The following is an 18986-nucleotide window of genomic DNA, read 5'->3' on the forward strand; positions in this document are numbered from 1 at the left end:
ATTGGAAAAGTCTCTGATGCTGGGAGGGATTGGGGGCAGGAGGAGAAGGGCACGACAGAGGATGAGATGGCTGGATGGCATCACTGACTCGATGGACATGAGTCTGGGTGAACTCCGGGAGTTGATGATAGACAGGGAGGCCTGGTGTGCTGCGATTCATGGGGTCGCAAAGAGTCAGACATGACTGAGCGATTGATCTGATCTGAGATGATTATTATTATTATCTGTGGCCAGGTTACTTAACTTCCCTGAGTCCTGTTTTCTCATTTGTAAAATGGATCACAGTGAGTCTTAATGATGTATGATAAGGATTTGATACATTTTTTTAATTAGTGAAAGGGGTTCAATAGAGTGCCTGCTTCATGGTACACTCCCATAGGAAAGGTTCATTATCATTGTTTTTATTTACCTGGGTATTACTTGTAGTATAATAAGAATACTAGCTGACATTTCAGTTCAGTTCAGTTCAGTTCAGTCGCTCAGTCATGTCTGACTCTTTGCGACCCCATGGACTGCAGCACGCCCTGTCCATCACCAACTTCCGGAGTTTACTCAAACTCATGTCCATCGAATTGGTGATGCCATCCAACCATCTGATCCTCTGTCGTCCCATTCTCCTCCTGCCTTCAGTCATTCCCAGCATCAGGATCTTTTCCAAGGAGACAGTTCTTCACATCAGGTGGCCAGAGTATTGGAGTTTCAGCTTCAGCATCAGTCCTTCCAATGAATATTCAGGATTGATTTCCTTTAGGATGGACTGGTTTGATCTCCTTGCAGGCCAAGGAACTCTCAAGGGTCTTCTCCAACACCACAGTTCAAAAGCATTAATTCTTTGGTGCTCAGCTTTTTTTATAGTCCAACTCTCACATCCATACATGACTACTGGAAAAACCATAGCTTTGATTAGACAGACCTTTGTCGGCAAAGTAATGTCTCTGCTTTTTAATATGCTGTCTAGGTTGGTCATAGCTTTCTTCAAAGGAGCAATCGTCTTTTGATTTAATGGCTACAGTCACCATCTGCAGTGATTTTGGAGCCCCCAAGAATAAAGTCTCTCACTGTTTCCATTGTTTCCCCATCTATTTCTCATGAAGTGATGGGACTGGATGCCATGATCTTCATTTTTTGAATGTTGAGTTTGAAGCCAGCTTTTTCATTCTCCTCTTTCACTTTCATCAAGAGGCTCTTTAGTTCCTGTTCACTTTCTGCCATAAAGGTGGTATCATCTGCATATCTGAGGTTATTGATATTTCTCCCAGCAATCTTGATTCCAGCTTGTGTTTCATCCAGCCTGGCATTTCACATGATGTACTCTGCATTTAAGTTAAATAAACAGGGTGACAATATACAGCCTTGACGTACTCCTTTTCTATTTGGAACCAGTGTGTTGTTCCATGTCCAGTTCTAACTTGCTTCTTGACCTGCATACAGATTTCTCAGGAGGCAGATCAGGTGGTCCGGTATTCCCATCTCTTTCAGAATTTTCCACAGTTTATTATGATCCACACAGTCAAAGGCTTTGGTGTAATCAATAAAGCAGAAGTAGATGGTTTTTCTGGAACTCTCTTGCTTTTTCAATGATTCAACAGATGTTGGCAATTTGATCTCTGGTTCCTCTGCCTTTTCTAAATCCAGCTTGAACATCTGGAATTTCACAGTTCACGTACTGTTGAAATGGCTTGGAGAATTTTGAGCATTACTTTGCTAGTGTGTGAGATGAGCACAATTGTGCAGTAGTTTGAGCATTCTTTGGCATTGCCTTTCTTTGGGATCAGAATGAAAACTGACCTTTTCCAGTCCTGTGGCCACTGCTGAGTTTTCCAAATTTGCTGGCATACTGAGTGCAGCACTTTCACAGCATCATCTTTCAGGATTTGAAATAGCTCAACTGGAATTCCATCACCTCCACTAGCTTTGTTTGTAGTGATGCTTCCTAGGGCCCACTTGACTTCACATTCCAGGATGTCTGGCTCTAGGTGAGTGATCACACCATCATGGTTATCTGAGTCATGAAGATCTTTTTTTGTATAGTTCTTCTGTATAGTTTTCATTTTTTGAGCATTTACTATTGCCACACACCACGCATTGCCACATTACAGGCTTTATCCCACTAAATCCTTATGACAATAATAATAGTAAGTTATAGGATAAGTTACTATTATTATTCAGATTTTAAGTGATACCCAGCAGCTGGTGTTATAGAAGAACGATGGCACTGACGTGATAACTGGGTTAGAATCTCAGAGCTACCACTTAGTAATGATTGGACTCCAGGCTGTATCTTAATCTCTCTATTTTAATTTCTTCATCTGTGCTACGTTGCTTCAGTCATGTCTGACTCTTGGTGACTGTTGCCTGCCAGGCTCCTCTGTCCGTGAGATTCTCCAGGCAAGAATACTGGAGTGGGTTGCCATCCCCTTCTCCACTTCATCTGTAAAACAACTTATTAATGGCTGTCTCTGAGAGTCATTGGGCAATCAAAATGAGATAACATATATTAAATACCTGACACACCCCAGGGTTTCATTAAAATGTTTGCTATTACTTCACCACTTCTTTCTGACCCAGACTCCCCAGGGCAGACACATTTTGGAGGGATGGACACACACTCTAAACACCAGAGATTTGCTGATTTGCATATGCCTGTCAGTCAATGGAGAGCTTGTTAAAATGCAGCTTCCTGGGCTAATATGGTGCAGAGACAGGGTCCAAACTTCCTCATATGCTTTTGAGTTAATGCCAACTTCCTGAGGGTCTGACTCAGTAAATCAGGGGTGGGACCCAGGAAACCACATTTTTAACATTTCCTTCCAGCCGATTCTGCCAACACGGACCGTCAGTCCTCAGATCATACTTGGAGAAATAAGACTAAAGTAAAACATCCCAGTACAGTTCTTTAGAATTATACTAACTCACGATAAACACTTAAAATCATTAACTCTGAAATTTTCTGTTAGAAACTTGCCTTTATAGTTTCAGTTTTACCACTAAGCTCAGAAAGTGTTTCAGTGAATGTAGAATTTCCAGAGATACTGACATGGTTTCTTTAAACACTTTCTGGGGGACTGTTGATTTAGGAATTGAAATCCCAATAACGAGATGACAGCTGGGGGCACACTACATTTGAGTCAGCTCATCCTCATGGCCCTTGATTGTTTTACGACTAATATTTAGGAAGTCTTAAAATATTTGGCATTGGTAATGGTGTGAGGTAAAAGCCAAATTTTCTAGGCTAGCAAGCGCATTGGTTCTGTATCAAGCAACAGCATTAATTATAGGATCTGAAAATAGAGTATTTACCAAACATTTTGAGTTTTTGAATGAGAGGAAATGAATAGTTACGTGTTATCTGTAGGCAAATTGAGCTGTTCTTACAGAGTAAATCTGTCTGTTTGTAAGAATCTGTTAGATGTTGAAGCTTTAGGCTCTTTGGGGATAGAAACTTTGGCTGGCCCTTGAAAGGAATTTTTAAACCCAAACCCTAATTGATTAATTATGAGCTCACAGGGAAGGTGTGAACCTGCATGCTTTTAAGTTCATGCCTAAAAAGGGATGTCATTTATGCCCTTAGTAAAGTGAATTCCTATATAAGGGATGTCATATGATATTTCTACAGAATCTAAAAAGAAATGATACAAATTATTTACAAAACAGAAACAGACAATGAACTTATGGTTGCCAGGAGGGAAGAATGAGGGGAAGACATGATAGTTAGGGAGTTTGGAACCTACATATACATATTGCTATAGTTTAAATGAATAACCAACGAAATCCTACTGTGTAGCACAGCGATCTCTGCTCAGTGTGGCAACTTGGATGGGAGGGGAGTTTGGGGGAGAATGGATAGATGTATATGTATGGCTGAGTCCCTTTTCTGTCCACCTGAAACTATCACAACTCCGTTAATTGGCTATATTCCAATATAAAATAAAAAGTTAAAAAATTTTTTTTAATTAAAAAAATTTAAACCAATAAATAAATAAAATAGGAAATAAGGGAAATTTAAGTTTCTCATAGTCAGAGTTTAACAATGAGGCTTTGCTAATTTAGAATGACTTTCTGGAACATTAATGAATCCTATTCAAACTGAAGGAAAAATGTTCTATGTCCAAATCCTGTGGAGCTGAATTCTAATGTGGTGGAATGAAAGATGAAAAGAACTCTGGGGAGCTGGGGTTGGTTCTTTGCCAAAACAGGATTCACATAGGAGGTCATGACTCTCTGATTACCATCCCTACATGCACAATCCTGCATCCAGCCTGCTTCACCTGGTGACTCTCTTCACCATCTTAACAATCGTCACGTCAACACGTTACCTTAAGCTTTGTGAAAAGACTTCCTCTTGGGAGAATTTACAAAAGGTATAATTGCTTAAAGACAGTCCTTAAAAACTTTAACTCTGTTAGTGCCATTCTTATCTATATGATGTTTATATTTATTGGCCATCAGTGTATTTTTGTGCATCACTGTAGTGTTCTAAAAAGAAGGCAGACTAACACAACATTGTAAAGCAATTATACTCCAATTTCTTTTTTTAATTTGAAAAAAATAAGTTGGAAGAGATGGGCAGTGCTGGCTCATTTTAAGTACATATGTGGACTTTGGAGTCTGACAGCCCTGGATTCAAGTCCCACCTTTGCCTTGTTTTGCCAGTATGACCTTGGTGATAAACTAGATTTTTCTAAGCCTTGGTTTCTTCATTCATAGAATGATACAAAATGAGGGGTAAGAAAACAGGATAGTTGTGAAGATTAAATGAATGAAATAATGGGCAGACCTCAATTTCTTCTCTGAAACCTGTGGGGCCAAATGTGTTTGGGGTTCAGAGTTATTCACATTTAATAGAGTTTGTATGGTACGTAGAAACTTACGTGCACTTTATAGCAGGGTCTGGATTAGTATCTGTAACTAAGCACATGATTGATTTTCTCTGCAGCAAAGCATACTATATTAAAGACTATAAATAGTATTGTCAGTTCAGTCAAGTTTGAAGCCAAATGATTTTGTGTTAATTTATAAGACACCTTCAAAGACTATAGAAAAACATTTTATTAGATCAATCCAGATCTTGAAACCAAATGAGTTTAGATTACTATTACTTACCAAGAATTTTGGAATTCTGGACTATGTGAAAAAACATAGAATTGTCTACTATGTGGCAAAACCTTTAAAACATTATTAAAGCTTTTACTTACACAGTGCTGTGTGTCAGACACTGCTTTAAGCCTAATAGATATTGTCATCTACTTCAATCAGAATTGTGTGAGTTGGTGTTATCTGCATTTTATAGATGAGAAAAAAAGGCAAATAGAAGTCACTTACTTGAGGTCACACAACTAATAAGGGGTGGGTGGCACTAGGCTTTGGCCTCTATATTTTACTAGATGTTGATTCTTGGCTTTTTTTTTTTGGAGGTAAGAGATGAATCAGCTCTTATTTCTAAATTGTGGGGCATAAAACCATTGTTTTATTGAGGTAGATCTTGCTGAGAATTACACTCTTTTTAACTGTGAAACTTGGGCTTATTTGTTAACATCTGGTTTCATTTTATCAAGGAGTTGAAATACCTTGTAAAAATATATGCAATCTCAATGATTATAATGAATAATCATGTGAGTGAAAGCAAAGGGAAAATGAGGAATACTTAGGTGTGAAATTACTTGCAGTATGTAGCATGTAGTCTGAGTTCAGTGTATGTCAATAAATATTTTACTTTGTAAACCTTTAAGCCTTTTGTAGTCCTTACTATCTGGTATTATTGAGAAAAGATTATTTATTATCCGTGTATCTTCTATCCATACTAATGTTGTTGTTTAGTCGCTAAAGCGTGTCTGACTTTTTTGTGACCCCATGGACTGTAACCTGCCAGGCTCCTCTGTCCATGGGATTTCCCAAGCAAGGATACTGGAGTAGGTTGCCATTTCCTTCTCCAGAGGATCTTTTCCACCTAGGGATCAGACCTGTGTCTCCTGCACTGCAGGCGGATTCTTTACCATGGAGCCACCAGGGAAACCCATCCATACTAATATCTGTCACTACTGAATTGTCTCACAGGTTTGTTTCAAAAACAAGTTGAAAGTGGCACTTATTGGTCAGAGCCTCTTTGGACAGGAGGTCTATAGTCATCTCTGCAAAGAAGGCCACCGAGTCGTGGGAGTGTTCACAGTTCCAGACAAAGATGGAAAAGCTGACCCACTTGGTGAGTGTATCTTGGAGCAACTGGATCATGGACTCTGCACTTGGCCTTCTCGGGCCAAGTCTATTTGTATGGTGGATACAGACTCAAACATTCTCCCTTCTCTTGTGGGCCTCAAGACAAAGATGCAGGCCCCCGTTGTACTGAGTTTCTCCACTTACCAATGTGGTAATCATCAGGTCCATCAGAGGAATTTCCAAGCATATGTTTTTCCTGAGTTACGCTTGTGACTTTCCAAAGGTTCTATAAGACATGTAGAATAATGTCTGATGCAGAGGTGCCAATATGAATGCAGGGAAGCCCACATCCAATGATAGCAATTGATGTGGGCTTATAAAGAACACATTTATCTCAGACAAATTATAGCGATGGCTGCTTGACTCTTAACAGTAGGTAAAGAAAATAGCCATCCTCAAAGAAAACCTACAGTGTGATTCTGATTTGCTCACTTTAGCTATGTTGAAAAAAAGGGCAAGAAACAGATATTAGGTTAACCAAAGAGTTGGTTCATTTTTTTGGTAAGATGGTACAGAAAACCCAAATGAGCTTTTTGGTCAACCCAGTAGAAACAGTCTACAGGTAGAGAATAAGAACTAGCATCTAGAAACCTTGGCTTGTGACTTGAATCTTTATAAATCACTGGTGTGATGCAATATATTGGTTGGGAAATAATATCTATGATAACTCTAAGTTTTTTTTCTTGAAAGAAGCAGCTCTGGTGTTTATTCTAGTTCCTGTTACTGGGAGAATTGGATAAAGGCAGTCAGAAAGTAAAAACTCCCAATTATAAGATAAGTAAGGAGTAGGGATATAATGTACAACCTGATAAATATAATGAATACTGCTGTATGTTACATATGAAAGTTGTTAAGAGGGTAAATCCAAAGCATTATCATCATAATAAAAAATCTTTTCTACTTCCTTTATTTTGTATGTATATGAGATGAAGAATGTTTACTGAGCTTACTGTGATAATCATTTTCATGATGTATGTCAGTCAAATCATTATGCTGTACACCTTAAACTTATACAGTGGGGCTTAAAGCAGCTACCTTGGGCCATGAGATGGTCAGAATCTAAATTGTTCTTCATCATGTTTTATTTGTAGATGTTTCATGAAATTACAATGTGTGAACTCATAGTAATACAAAATTATGGCCCAAACTTTTTTGATGAAAATAATCTTCTCTTTCATGCTCAGCATTGGCTGCAGAGAAAAATGGGACCCCTGTGTTCAAGTTCCCTAGATGGAGAGTCAAGGGCAAGACCATAAAGGAGGTGGCAGAGGCCTACAGATCCGTGGGTGCTGAGCTCAATGTGCTTCCTTTCTGCACACAATTCATCCCCATGGATGTAATTGATGGCCCAAAGCATGGTTCCATCATTTATCACCCGTCTATCCTTCCCAGGCACAGAGGAGCTTCTGCTATCAACTGGTGAGATTTTTCTTTAAATAACCAAGATGAACCCATTTCTGTTGCCTGTAATCTTTCTGTTTTTAACCTAGAAGATTAAGGAACTAGGTATGCTTGAACAATTGTGAGATCCTGATTGCATGAACTCCCTGAGATCTTGAGGTACTGCATAAGCCAGAACAGCATTCCCAAGAATCTTCTATGGCCTATTGGCTCCACTGGATGTAACTAGGTATTTAGCAAGCAAAGGTCCTGTGTTCAGACGAGTCTGGTTTATGCTGGATTTCTGTTTCTCAGAACTTAGAGAATTTAACATGTGCTTTCATGTGAGCATCCTAATCTCCAAGGAGGAATGTGAGTACAAAGTGTTCCTCAATTTATTTGGCCATAGAACTTTTTTTGCATAGAGTATCTCAGGTACATTTCAGGAAATGCTGAATTACCTGAAGTTATCTTTCTCGTGGTCTATCTTCCCCCATTCAAGGTTAAGTTTCTTGAGGGGAGAAAGGACTATGGTCTAACATTTTTACTGCCATAAGGCCCAGGTTCAAGAACACTGCCTGCTCCTGCCCAGTATCATAGGTACACTATCCTGTGGGTCAAGGTGGGCCTTTCTCATCTTCTCTACCATCTCTCCTTTACCTGCATAACCCCCAGCTCTCTCTCAGGGTCAAGTTATCATATAGGCAGAAAATCTACCCTTGGTTTAAATGTGGTGAAAAACATTTAATTATATTGGGCTGGCCAAAAATGTCATTCAGATTTTTCTATAACATACTATGGAAAAACCCATGTGAACTTTTTGCCCAACCCAATGCTTCAAGACTGATTACATGAATTGATTTCTTTTTGGCTCTTGTAAATAGTACTTTAGTGAATATCTTTGTATTTAAACATGTATTTTTTTCTCATTTCACATTGCTTCCATGTGCAGAATCATTGACTCAAAGTATATGAATATTTTCAAGGCTCTTGATAACACAGTGCCAATTAGTTCCTCAAGATTTCTGCAATGAGTAGTTGATTGATTGGTCAGTTGATTGAGTTGGTCTTCTTGGCTAGTAGCTCAGAGAGGTAACAATGATCTCAGTGAAGAGTATGGCTGACCTATCACTTCATACTCTGTCTATATTAGCCTGCTCTCTGATATGCTTTTATATATGTATTCCCATCTATCTGGTTTATTGTATATATTATAAGGCCTGTGTGTGTCCATACAAAGTTGCTTCAGCCGTGTCTGATTCTTTGTGACGCTATGGATTGTAGCCCTCCAGGCTCCTCTGTCCATGAGATTCTCCAGGCAAGAATACTAGAGTGGGTTGCCATGACTCTCTCCAGGGAATATTCCAAACCCAGGGATTGAGCCCGAGTCTCTCATGTCTCCTGCACCTGCAGGCAGGTTCTTTACCACTAGCGCCACCTGGGAAGCCGTAAGGTCCGTAGGGTCAGTATTTCCTCTTAGGCTAAATTTATAGAACACGTAATACAAGTAGTTGAATTAATCCACTCTCTTTTACTATTATTTATTTATAGACAATCTAATTCCAGCTCTAAGTGATGCCTATACCTGAATTATACAACCTAAATTAAACATCATTCTCCTTTCAACACTGCAATGACTATCCTCTGTTTTAGCTTTCATGATCTTATTCTGCCTAATACAGGGTCAGGTGCAATGTGGGAATTGGGCCCTGGTGGGCAAAATTACTTGATGTTGCAATAGAAAGCCAACACCTGGGAGTCAGTGAGACGTAGTACTGATAGTCTCTGATGCCTTTTCATTACTGTGTGTTAATAAGAAAGATTACAGAGATGGGGATGTATAAAATCACAGAGCCATTAAGTTGTATTTTTTTGAATGCTGATATCGCCCAGCCCTGCTCTAATTTTCACAGTAGCTTCATTCACTGTCTATTTTCCACTGTGACCACATTGTACTTTCGTGTTACTAATTCACCTTATGATACAGTTAACCAATGTGTTACGTTGCAACTCTTTTCACAGGACTCTGATCATGGGAGATAAGAAAGCCGGGTTTTCTGTTTTCTGGGCTGATGACGGTTTAGACACAGGACCCATCCTTCTCCAGAGGTCGTGTGATGTGGAGCCCAATGATACAGTAGATGCACTTTATAATCGATTTCTTTTTCCAGAAGGAATCAAGGCCATGGTCAGTACAATTATGCCATCAAGGAGAATCTAGTAAACCTTTAAAGTTTTGGCAATGTTTCTCTTTTATTGAGAATTTGCTCCTATGACTTTTTACTAAAAATAAGTCTGAAAAACAAAATTAGATTTTATTATATTTACTAATAGGATGGTATATTGAGGGAGGAAATCTGAACTTCAGAATTTCTTATTCTGTGAAGCTGACTTATTCTTCTGAGGATAGTGATCAACTGGATAAGGTAGTCATCAAACTTCATTTATTTTACCACCTATTTGGATCTCCATCCTGTTTATAATGACTAATTGTTAAGAAGTAGCAGAATGTGAAGAAATTTTGCTATGTAATTTGGACTTCCTTCAAAAACATTTAAAATCAGTCTATGTGATAGGGCAAAATTTGACACTGCTTTATTTGTTCAGGTATGCTCTGAATTAAAAACTCAAAACATGCACATCATAAAGAAGTGATATATTAACCTGTAAAAACATTGAAAGATAATTTCAGTATTATTTAATATCTTCTAGTGTTTGATATGGTAGAAGTACAGCACAGAGGTGGACAATAAGATAATATAAAACAGCAGCCATTGATTTAGGAGAGAGGAGAGCAGTATTTTGTTTGTTATCATTTAATGATTAAGGGGGGGGTGCTTCCCTAGTAGCTCAGACGGTAAGACATCTACCTGCAAGGCAGGAGACCTGGGTTTGATCCCTGGGTTGGGAAGATCCCCTAGAGAAGGAAATGGCAACCCACTCCAATATTCTTGCCTGCAGAATCCCATGGACAGAGGAGCCTGGCTGGCTACAATCCATGGGGTCACAAAGAGTTGGACACGACTGAGTGACTGACACAATGATTAAGAGAGTAGTTTTTGTTCCACCATTTGTTTAAAGAGGGAAGTCATTTAGCCTGTTTAGCCTTGGTTTCCTCATCTATAAAATGTGGACACTACTGCCTGACTTACAAGGTTGTTGTTGTGAAAATTAAATGACATTTGTGTAAAGCATCTGGCACACAGTAGGTGCTCAAAATGATCATTATAATCAAAGTAGTATTCTGTGTGTTCAGTAGCATTTGTGCAAACCTGGATTATAGCCAGAAATGGGTGGAATGAATGAGCTTAGCTTGAACCTGTCCCAGGTGGCTCCCTCCACATGCTCTTGAAGAGGTTGGAGTACTTAGCTGTGAGTATTTAGAGAGAAAACTGAGAACATGAGCTCACATAGGTTTCCCAGTGAAGGACACAGGCTCTCAACTCAAGGTAAAAATAAATGGTGCACAGAAGGGGACACAGGACACATCCCAAAGGCAATCAGACTCATGGACAGACTTTAATTTTTTTTTTTATTCCAGGTGTCCTAAACTATAAAGCAAGGGGAATTCCTTAAACATAACAATGTATTATTTTCTAGAATCATCATGATGAGCAGAAATAACCTGCAATGACTTATTTTACAATTATCTTCCTAAAATTTCCATTGAAAAAGCAAGAGAAGATTGAAATGTGTTTAAATAAAGGAGTCATGTTTAAAAGTGCAGGCTGGATATTGACAGTAGATAGATCTGGATACAGACCCTTCTCTGACACCTACCAGCTATCTCTGTGATCTTGCTGCTGCTGCTGCTAAGTCGTTTCAGTCATGTCCGACTCTGTGTGACCCCATAGATGGCAGCCCCAGGCTCCCCTGTCCCTGGGATTCTCCAGACAAGAACACTGGAGTGGGTTACCATTTCCTTCTCCAGTTCATGAAAGTGAAAAGTGAAAGTGAAGTTGCTCAGTCATGTCCAATTCTTAGCGACCACATGGACTGCAGCCTACCAGGCTCCTCCATCCATGGGATTTCCCAGGCAAGAGTACTGGAGTGGGTCGCCAGTGCCTTCTCTGTGATCTTGAGCTAGTTGCTTTTTCTCAAGCTAGTTGCTTGAGGCTTTTTGCAACCTCCTATATAAAACAAGACTGATAATATCCACCTTGTAGGACTTGTGTGATGTTAGTTAGTTAGTCACTCAGTCATGTCTGACTCTTCGTGACCCCATGGATTGTAGCTGACCAGGCTTTTCTGTCCATGGAATTCTCCAGACAAGAATATTGGAGTAGACTGCCATTTCCTTCTTCTAGGATCGAACCCAGGTCTCCTGCATTGCAGGCAGATTCTTTACTCTCTGAGCCACCAAAGGATATTTTACATAAAGAAGCTAACCCATGTGTGTGTGTGTGTGTTAAGTCGCTTCAGTTGTGTACAATTCTTTGCGACCCTTTGGACTGCAGCCCACCAGACTCCTCTGTCCATGGGATTTGCCAGGCAAATATACTGGAGTGGGTTGCCATTTCCTATTCCAGGAGATCTTCCCTACCTGGAGATTGAACCTGAGTCTCTTATGCCTCTTGCATTGGCAAGCAGGCAGATTCTTTACTACTAGCGCCGCCTGTGAGACAGTCAATTCCTAGGCAGGTTGATAAGAAGTCTGGGGGTCCCCAAGGAGAGAGGGGTCTGGAATTCTCAAGGAGGAAAGGACAAACTTTTTTTCCCCTCTACATTCCTTAGGATTATATAACAGTAATATATCCTGCTTGAGGAGAGTTTCTGGAAAAAACCTTCTGGTTAATCCTGTTATCTTAAAATGTAAATTATGGGAGTGGGCCTAGTAATGTCTTTACAACCTCCAGATATTCTTCTGATTCACTGTAATAACTAATTAGAAAGTATGTAACTCCATTGCTAACACTAGCGAGAGGGCACTCTTTCTGCCGCCTTCTGATGTCTATGTTAGAAGCTTTCTCTATCTCTTTTATACTTTAATAAAACTTTATTACACAAAAGCTCTGAGCGATCAAGCCTCGTCTCTGGCCCCGGATTGAATTCTGCTCCCCCGGAGGCCAAGAATCCCGGCGTCTTTCATGGTTCAGTAACAACCTTTCATCTTGGGGTTCGTCCGGGATTCTTCAGGACAAGGTAAGGATGCTTGGAGCTCTAGTTCTTTGTTCTTTGTTCTCCTAGCAAACACGTTTTCTGCTGTACTTTACTAACTCTACAGTATGCTTGTGTGAATGAATACACTCCTTGAGCAAAACAAGTGAGGAGGAGCCCTGCTCTGAGGTTCTGCAGTGACCTCATATGGCTTATGGCAGAAACCTATCGGGGGTTTATACCGACCTGCCAATGCCAAGAGGCACCCAACGTATCCTTCAGGGACCGACCAGAAATGGGCAAAGAGTGTGGACTGAACTCTCCTTTCTCAGTCAAACTTTCCAGTTTCTTTGACCATTTCATAAGTCCTTGGGAATTAGAACTACTAACCTGTCAGATCACAGACTTTCAAGGGACTTGTGATCTATGCTGTTACTGTGTACTGTTACTTAGGACCCCAACTTGGATTGGTAGTCAGGAAGCGCCTAGCCTTGCTAGGAGTCAAAAGTTCAGAAGCTAGATGGAGCATCTCTGAGGTTAAAGGTTACTCAGATTGGAAGTGCAATGGGTTTCTTCCGTTGATAATGCTAGCTCTTAGTGGGCCAGAGGAGGCTTTCCAGTGGCTTTTGTCCCAACTCCTTAGATATTCTTTCTGTGGAATCTGTGGGAATGAAATGGAAGGACTGGCCCTAATAACTCGAGGACAAAAATCAATTTTTCCTCACTGGCCAGCCCTTCACCATCTCTTTTGCTATTGTTTATTCTGGTGTGGTGATGCTTGGAAGAAACATCTCAGTTTTATGTTCATACTGGTCTTATTGTGGTCAGGAATATACTCAGGTTGTGCCTAATGTTTCCCCCAGCAGTCTTAGCTTGGGAGGCATTCCGGAAGGTTACTGATTGCACCTCAGGTGGCATCAGAGGCAAGCAAGGTTTTAATGGTGAGGAACTGGACATCAGTCTAGGATGTCATCAGGTCTACCCCTGGTGCATCTCTGCCCTGCCTCGGTGGTAGAACTGGGAGGGACGAGTACAGCGCCTGCATCAGTAAGGGACAGACTAAGTCCGACCAAGGAAGGGAAGCTTTGGTGTAAAGTCTGTCTACACCCCCATGTAGATCAGGGAGGGATGCCTCCGGTAGAGAGATGGTCTGCTGGTTGCTTCTTTCTCTCTTACAGATGGGGACTAACAATTCCAGACCCCTAGCTCCTCCTTGAGAACCCCAGACCCCTCTGTCCTTGGGGAACCCCGGACTTCTTATCAACCTGCCTAGGAATTGACTCTCTCACCTGGGAAGCCCCACCTAACACACTGCCTGGTACAATTATGGATTCAAAGAAATGGTAGTTATTTTATCAAAGTCTGACTCTCTGGACAGATTTATATGTAGTAATTCTGTTAAACAGAAACTTCAGTTAAACAGACCATGTCATTGTTGACCACTGGACTCTAACACCGGTAACATGTTTGGCTTTAGGTGGAAGCTGTCCAACTCATAGCTGATGGTAAAGCTCCTCGCATTCCCCAGTCAGAAGAAGGAGCAACATATGAAGGTATCCAGAAAAAGGAAAATGCTAAGGTATTTATATCAACTCAGTTACGCATCTCAGAATTCACTGTCCCCCACCTTCGAGCAGTTCTCAATGTACCATTTCCTCAATGAAAGGAAAATCTCCAAGCCCCCTGCCCTATCCCTACCCATGTCTGCCACTGATGAAGAGAAATGTTTCTACTGCCTTTGAGACTTGAGAAGTTCAACCTGTGCTTTGCACATTCCTAGATCTCTTGGAATCAGTCTGCTGAAGCTTTACATAACTGGATCCGAGGTCATGATAAAGTCCCTGGAGCTTGGGCAGAGATAAATGGACAGGTATGTTCTAGGGGCCCAATGTTTTCTTTCGGCATGTGACCTTTGTAAGAGGCATTACTCATGAGTCTAGGCTTCCCCTGGTTCTTCCTTTGCTTGTGAGGAGAGTTTGTGTTCTAGGTACACGTGACCAACTAAAGGAGTTTAGGTACACTGGCCAGCTAAAAGAGCCTAGGTACACATGGTCATGTGGTCCATTTTTTACTCCACACATATGGAGCATTTGATGTGAGGCAGACACTAGGCACAGCCTCTGCTCTCAGGGAGACTGCAGTTTTATGGAGAAAGCAGGGAAATGAATAAGCACTCACAAGACAGTAAGACAAACGCTGTAACTGAGGTCCAGGCTCAGGTATCTTAGGAAAGGCTTCCTAGAAAAGTTGTTTGGCTTGCACTTCAAGAAGAGGTCAACAAGTAGAGAATGAGACACAGAGTTAAAGACCAGAGGTAGGAGAGCATGTTACCCAGACAGGAACTTGCAGTAGAGTTCAGAGAAGCTGGGGCCTCAGATGTGAGGACTGGGAGTGAGAGGATGGGGAAGAGATGCTGCAGGGGTGGTGGGCAGGGGCAGGAAAAGCCTTCTGATACCTGGGGAAACTCCACTCAACTCAGCTTCTCCAGCTTCGCCTCCTCTAGGAAGTCTCCTGACCTCATACTCCCAGCCTGGCAGGACTGGGTATCCGTTTTCTCCTTTCCAGTAATGCCCTGCCTAGCTCTGACTCAGCATATTGTCTATTGTAAGCATTTCTTTATGTATCTATCCCTCTACCCACCATAGACTGGGAGGCCCTCAAGGGCAAGGGCATCATGCTGTTGTCTTGATAGTCTCAGCCCTTCAGCTGGGTCCTCAGTGCATATTAGATATCAATAAAACTATATGGGATCAGTGAAGAACCAAAGGTGGAAGTCCAGTGCCATGGTTAAGAGTAAGGAATTGGAGGGTACTACGCTAAGTGAAATAAATCAGAGAAAGACAAATGCCATATGATATCACTTATATATGGAATCTAAAAAATACAACAAAGTAGTGAATATAATAAGAAATAAACAGACTCCAAATATAGAGAACAAACTAGTGGTTACCAGTGGGGAGAGGGAAGAGGGGAGGAGCAAGACAGGAGTAGGGAATTGAGAGGTACAAATTATTATGTATAAAGTAAGCTACAAGTACATATTGTACTTCAATAAAACATTTTGTCATGGACATCCTTATACAAATGTACTCTTGATTACATGAGGAATACTGGATATACATCTTGGACTACAGTGACATCATATAGCATATGAATATGTTTTATCACAATTGATAATGCCTTGTTTTTCAAAGCAGTTATACTCACAGACACACCAAAAGTGTGGGATCTGAAGCCGGAATGTTTCCAGTAAAATTCTGGCATTGCCTCTATTTGCTGTATAACCATGGGCAGGCTACTTAACCATTGAGTACCTTGGTTTCCTTGTTGCAGAATGAGACTAATAATAGTGCCTCCCTCATTGGTTTGGGGTTGTTGTAAAGATGCAATGAGTTAATACATGTTAATTCATCTAAGAACTTAGTCCCTGACATAGAATAAATATTCAATAAATATTAAATAATAGAGTTGTCAATAAATGGTAGCTAATGACCATGGAATTATAAGAGAATTATATAAGAATTATATATGGAATTATATAAGAATCTGCCTACCAATGTAGAAGATGTAAGAGACACAGGTTCAATCCTTGGGTTGGCTCCTGTATTCTTGCCTGGGAAAGCCCATGGACAAAGGAGCCTGGCAGGCTACAGTCCATGAGATCACAGAGAGTCAGACACGACTGAGTGACTGAGCACACACGCAAGCATAGAATTGTAGTAATTATTATAATAACAATAACAAGTCAATTAATATCCAGTTCTCTTAGTTCCAGTCTGGATCCGGTCTTGTTTCCATGAGCTTACCCACAAAGCTTCCTGCACCTCCGTCACACATTCCACTGCAATGCAATAGTCTGTTTACTACGCTGCACCTGCCTCCCTGAGCCCACATCAATACCTCCACTTCCCACAAAAACTCTACCTTCAGGCTGCAAAGTCTGTGAGAGCTTTCATGTCATTCACTTGTGTGTCAATGCAAATAAATGATACATGTATACTTGCATCCCCTGGATGTGGGGTGTTTTTCAACTCTTCAGTCATACCCTCACAGACTGTCTCTTGCTTTGTGTCATTCCGATAGGTGCTTGATATAGTCTCTTACACTGGCAGTGGGAGGTCCCTCATTTTGGCATAAATGAGAATGTCAGCTGTTTTTTTTTTTTTTTTTTGCAGAGCATGCTGCTTTCATACACCCTTATAAACAGCCTTCATTTCCTCCTTTCACAACTTGGGTTTGGTCTCTTTACTAGGTGGTCACTTTCTATGGCTCGTCATTGCTGAATAGCTCCATCCCTCCTGGAGAACCACTGGAAATTAAAGGTGCTGAGAAGCCTGGTCTTGTTACCAAAAATGGACTTGTTCTTTTCGGTAACGATGGAAAAGCAGTGAGTGTTCAATAGGGTTACCTATAAAATCACTTTGGTGGTTTCCTTCAATTACCCAAGCTCTTGAGGGAGTCTGGCAGGGCAGACTCCCAGGACAGTCTGGCTGTGCAGTGGGATATAGGTTTAAGATGTCTGTGGCCCATTTCTCACTGGGGATGAGCTGGCTTTATGTGCCTTGATTGAGAACCAGGCATCTCAGGATGGACCCACAGGACCTGCACGGCCTGCTCCGTAATACAGTAGAAAGAGCTTAGCGTTTGGTCAGGAGCCAGGGTGTGAATCCCTGCTCTGTCACTCACTGGTGTGAGCAGGATGCCTCTCCCTCTGAGGCTCCGTTTCTCCCTCTACAGAACGGAGAGCGCGGTCTGGTCTGGGAGGATCAGGTGGTGTGAGCCTCCTCAGATGGTCCTCCCTTTGCCAATAGGGATATGCCCATCTGCACTGCCTGCACTTGGGAGCATGAACTCTGGCCCTCGGTGGGCTCTTGGGCAGGTGCCCAGTGAGCAAAACAAAAGGGAATTTGCAGCTCACAGATACCTTCTCCTGGCTCACAGGATACATCAGTTAGTAAGATGGTAGGCCTCAGAGTCCAGCTAGTCCTGGGTTGTAACCTCAGCTCTGTTACTTGCTGTGAAGCACTGGGAAAATTACTAAACCTCACTGAGCCTTCATTTGCTTATCAGTAAAATGGGGATAATAAGGACACCTGCATCTATCAGGATTTAGGAGACTGAATAAGATACTCAGCATATACGCACTTAGCACTGTGCATGCTGCAGACTAAGAGTTCAGAAGATGGTAGTAGAGGCAGTAATAGTGCTATTAGTAGCAGTGGTACTCATTGTCAGCTTTAGACCCAATTCCTGTATGCAAGTGTCAATTTTAGGGGTATTTATCATCCATTTTGAGATATATCTACCCCTGGACTTAACTTTCTCCTCTCTGCAGCCATAACTGAAATACCATTTCAGCCCCTTTACACATAGTAGGTAGTGCTTTTAATCCATATTTTCCTATTTGCCAAATAAGCTGGTCCTTATACTCACATACAGAGAAGGCAATGGCAAGCCACTCCAGTACTCTTGCCTAGAAAATCCCATGGATGGAGGAGCCTGGTGGGCTACAGTCCATGGAGTCACTACGAGTCGGTCACAACTGAATGAATTCACTTTCACTTTTCACTTTCATGCAATGGAGAAGGAAATGGCAACCCACTCCAGTGTTCTTGCCTGGAGAATCCCAGGGACGGCAGAGCCTGGTGGGCTGCTGTCTATGGGGTCGCACAGAGTCGGACACAAGTGAAGCGACTTAGCAGCATACTCACATAAGACTCTTTCTGACACCAATCTCACTTTTGAATTGTCCTAATTCTCAATTCTTCTGCTTGTTTTGTCTTTATTTTACAGCTGATGGTGAGAAATCTGCAGTTTGAAGATGGAAAAATGATTCCTGCCTCTCAGTACTTTTCATCGGGTGAGATGTCAGTGGTGGAACTCACAGCCGAAGAGGTGAAGGTGGCGGAGACCATCAAGGTGAACACGTGAAGTTTTTAAAGTTCCTTGTCTTGGAACAATTCTTGTAACCATTTTTGTAACTCGTACCATTAATCCTCAAAGGAGGTGGGATGAAACTTTTATTTCCTCTTTTTTTGTATTAGCTGCAAAAGGAAATCAATGCCAAATTTTATATGCACATTTATTTCTCATTCATATAAGTAATCCAAGGCAGTTCTAGGTTTGCATGGGGGTAAAGTGGGAATATGAGGGTTAGGGGTGGAGTCAAACAAGAACCCAGGCTCTGCTATCTTCAAGGACCTGCTGGGTGTTATCTCCATCCCAGACAGCCAGGAAGAGCAAAAGAGCACAGAAAATTGTGTGACAAAGGTTTTGCATGGGCCACGATTGACAGT

The 18986-nt window shown here is 41.3% G+C and overlaps 1 protein-coding gene across 2 annotated transcripts in view; it reads left to right on the forward strand.

The window, feature by feature from the left end:
- Positions 1–18986, forward strand: part of ALDH1L2 (aldehyde dehydrogenase 1 family, member L2) — a 63226-nt gene that overhangs the window by 8571 nt on the left and 35669 nt on the right. For both annotated transcript variants that reach the window (XM_010853392.1, XM_010853393.1), the window contains exons 2-8: positions 6055–6199; positions 7398–7632; positions 9616–9781; positions 14168–14269; positions 14471–14560; positions 16943–17077; positions 18484–18609. In XM_010853392.1, the coding sequence (XP_010851694.1) occupies positions 6055–6199; positions 7398–7632; positions 9616–9781; positions 14168–14269; positions 14471–14560; positions 16943–17077; positions 18484–18609 (999 nt within the window). The remainder of the gene's footprint in view (positions 1–6054; positions 6200–7397; positions 7633–9615; positions 9782–14167; positions 14270–14470; positions 14561–16942; positions 17078–18483; positions 18610–18986) is intronic.

The sequence above is a fragment of the Bison bison genome, unplaced genomic scaffold (genome assembly GCF_000754665.1).
Source record: "Bison bison bison isolate TAMUID 2011002044 unplaced genomic scaffold, Bison_UMD1.0 scf7180017864327, whole genome shotgun sequence".
NCBI classification, from domain to species: domain Eukaryota; kingdom Metazoa; phylum Chordata; class Mammalia; order Artiodactyla; family Bovidae; genus Bison; species Bison bison.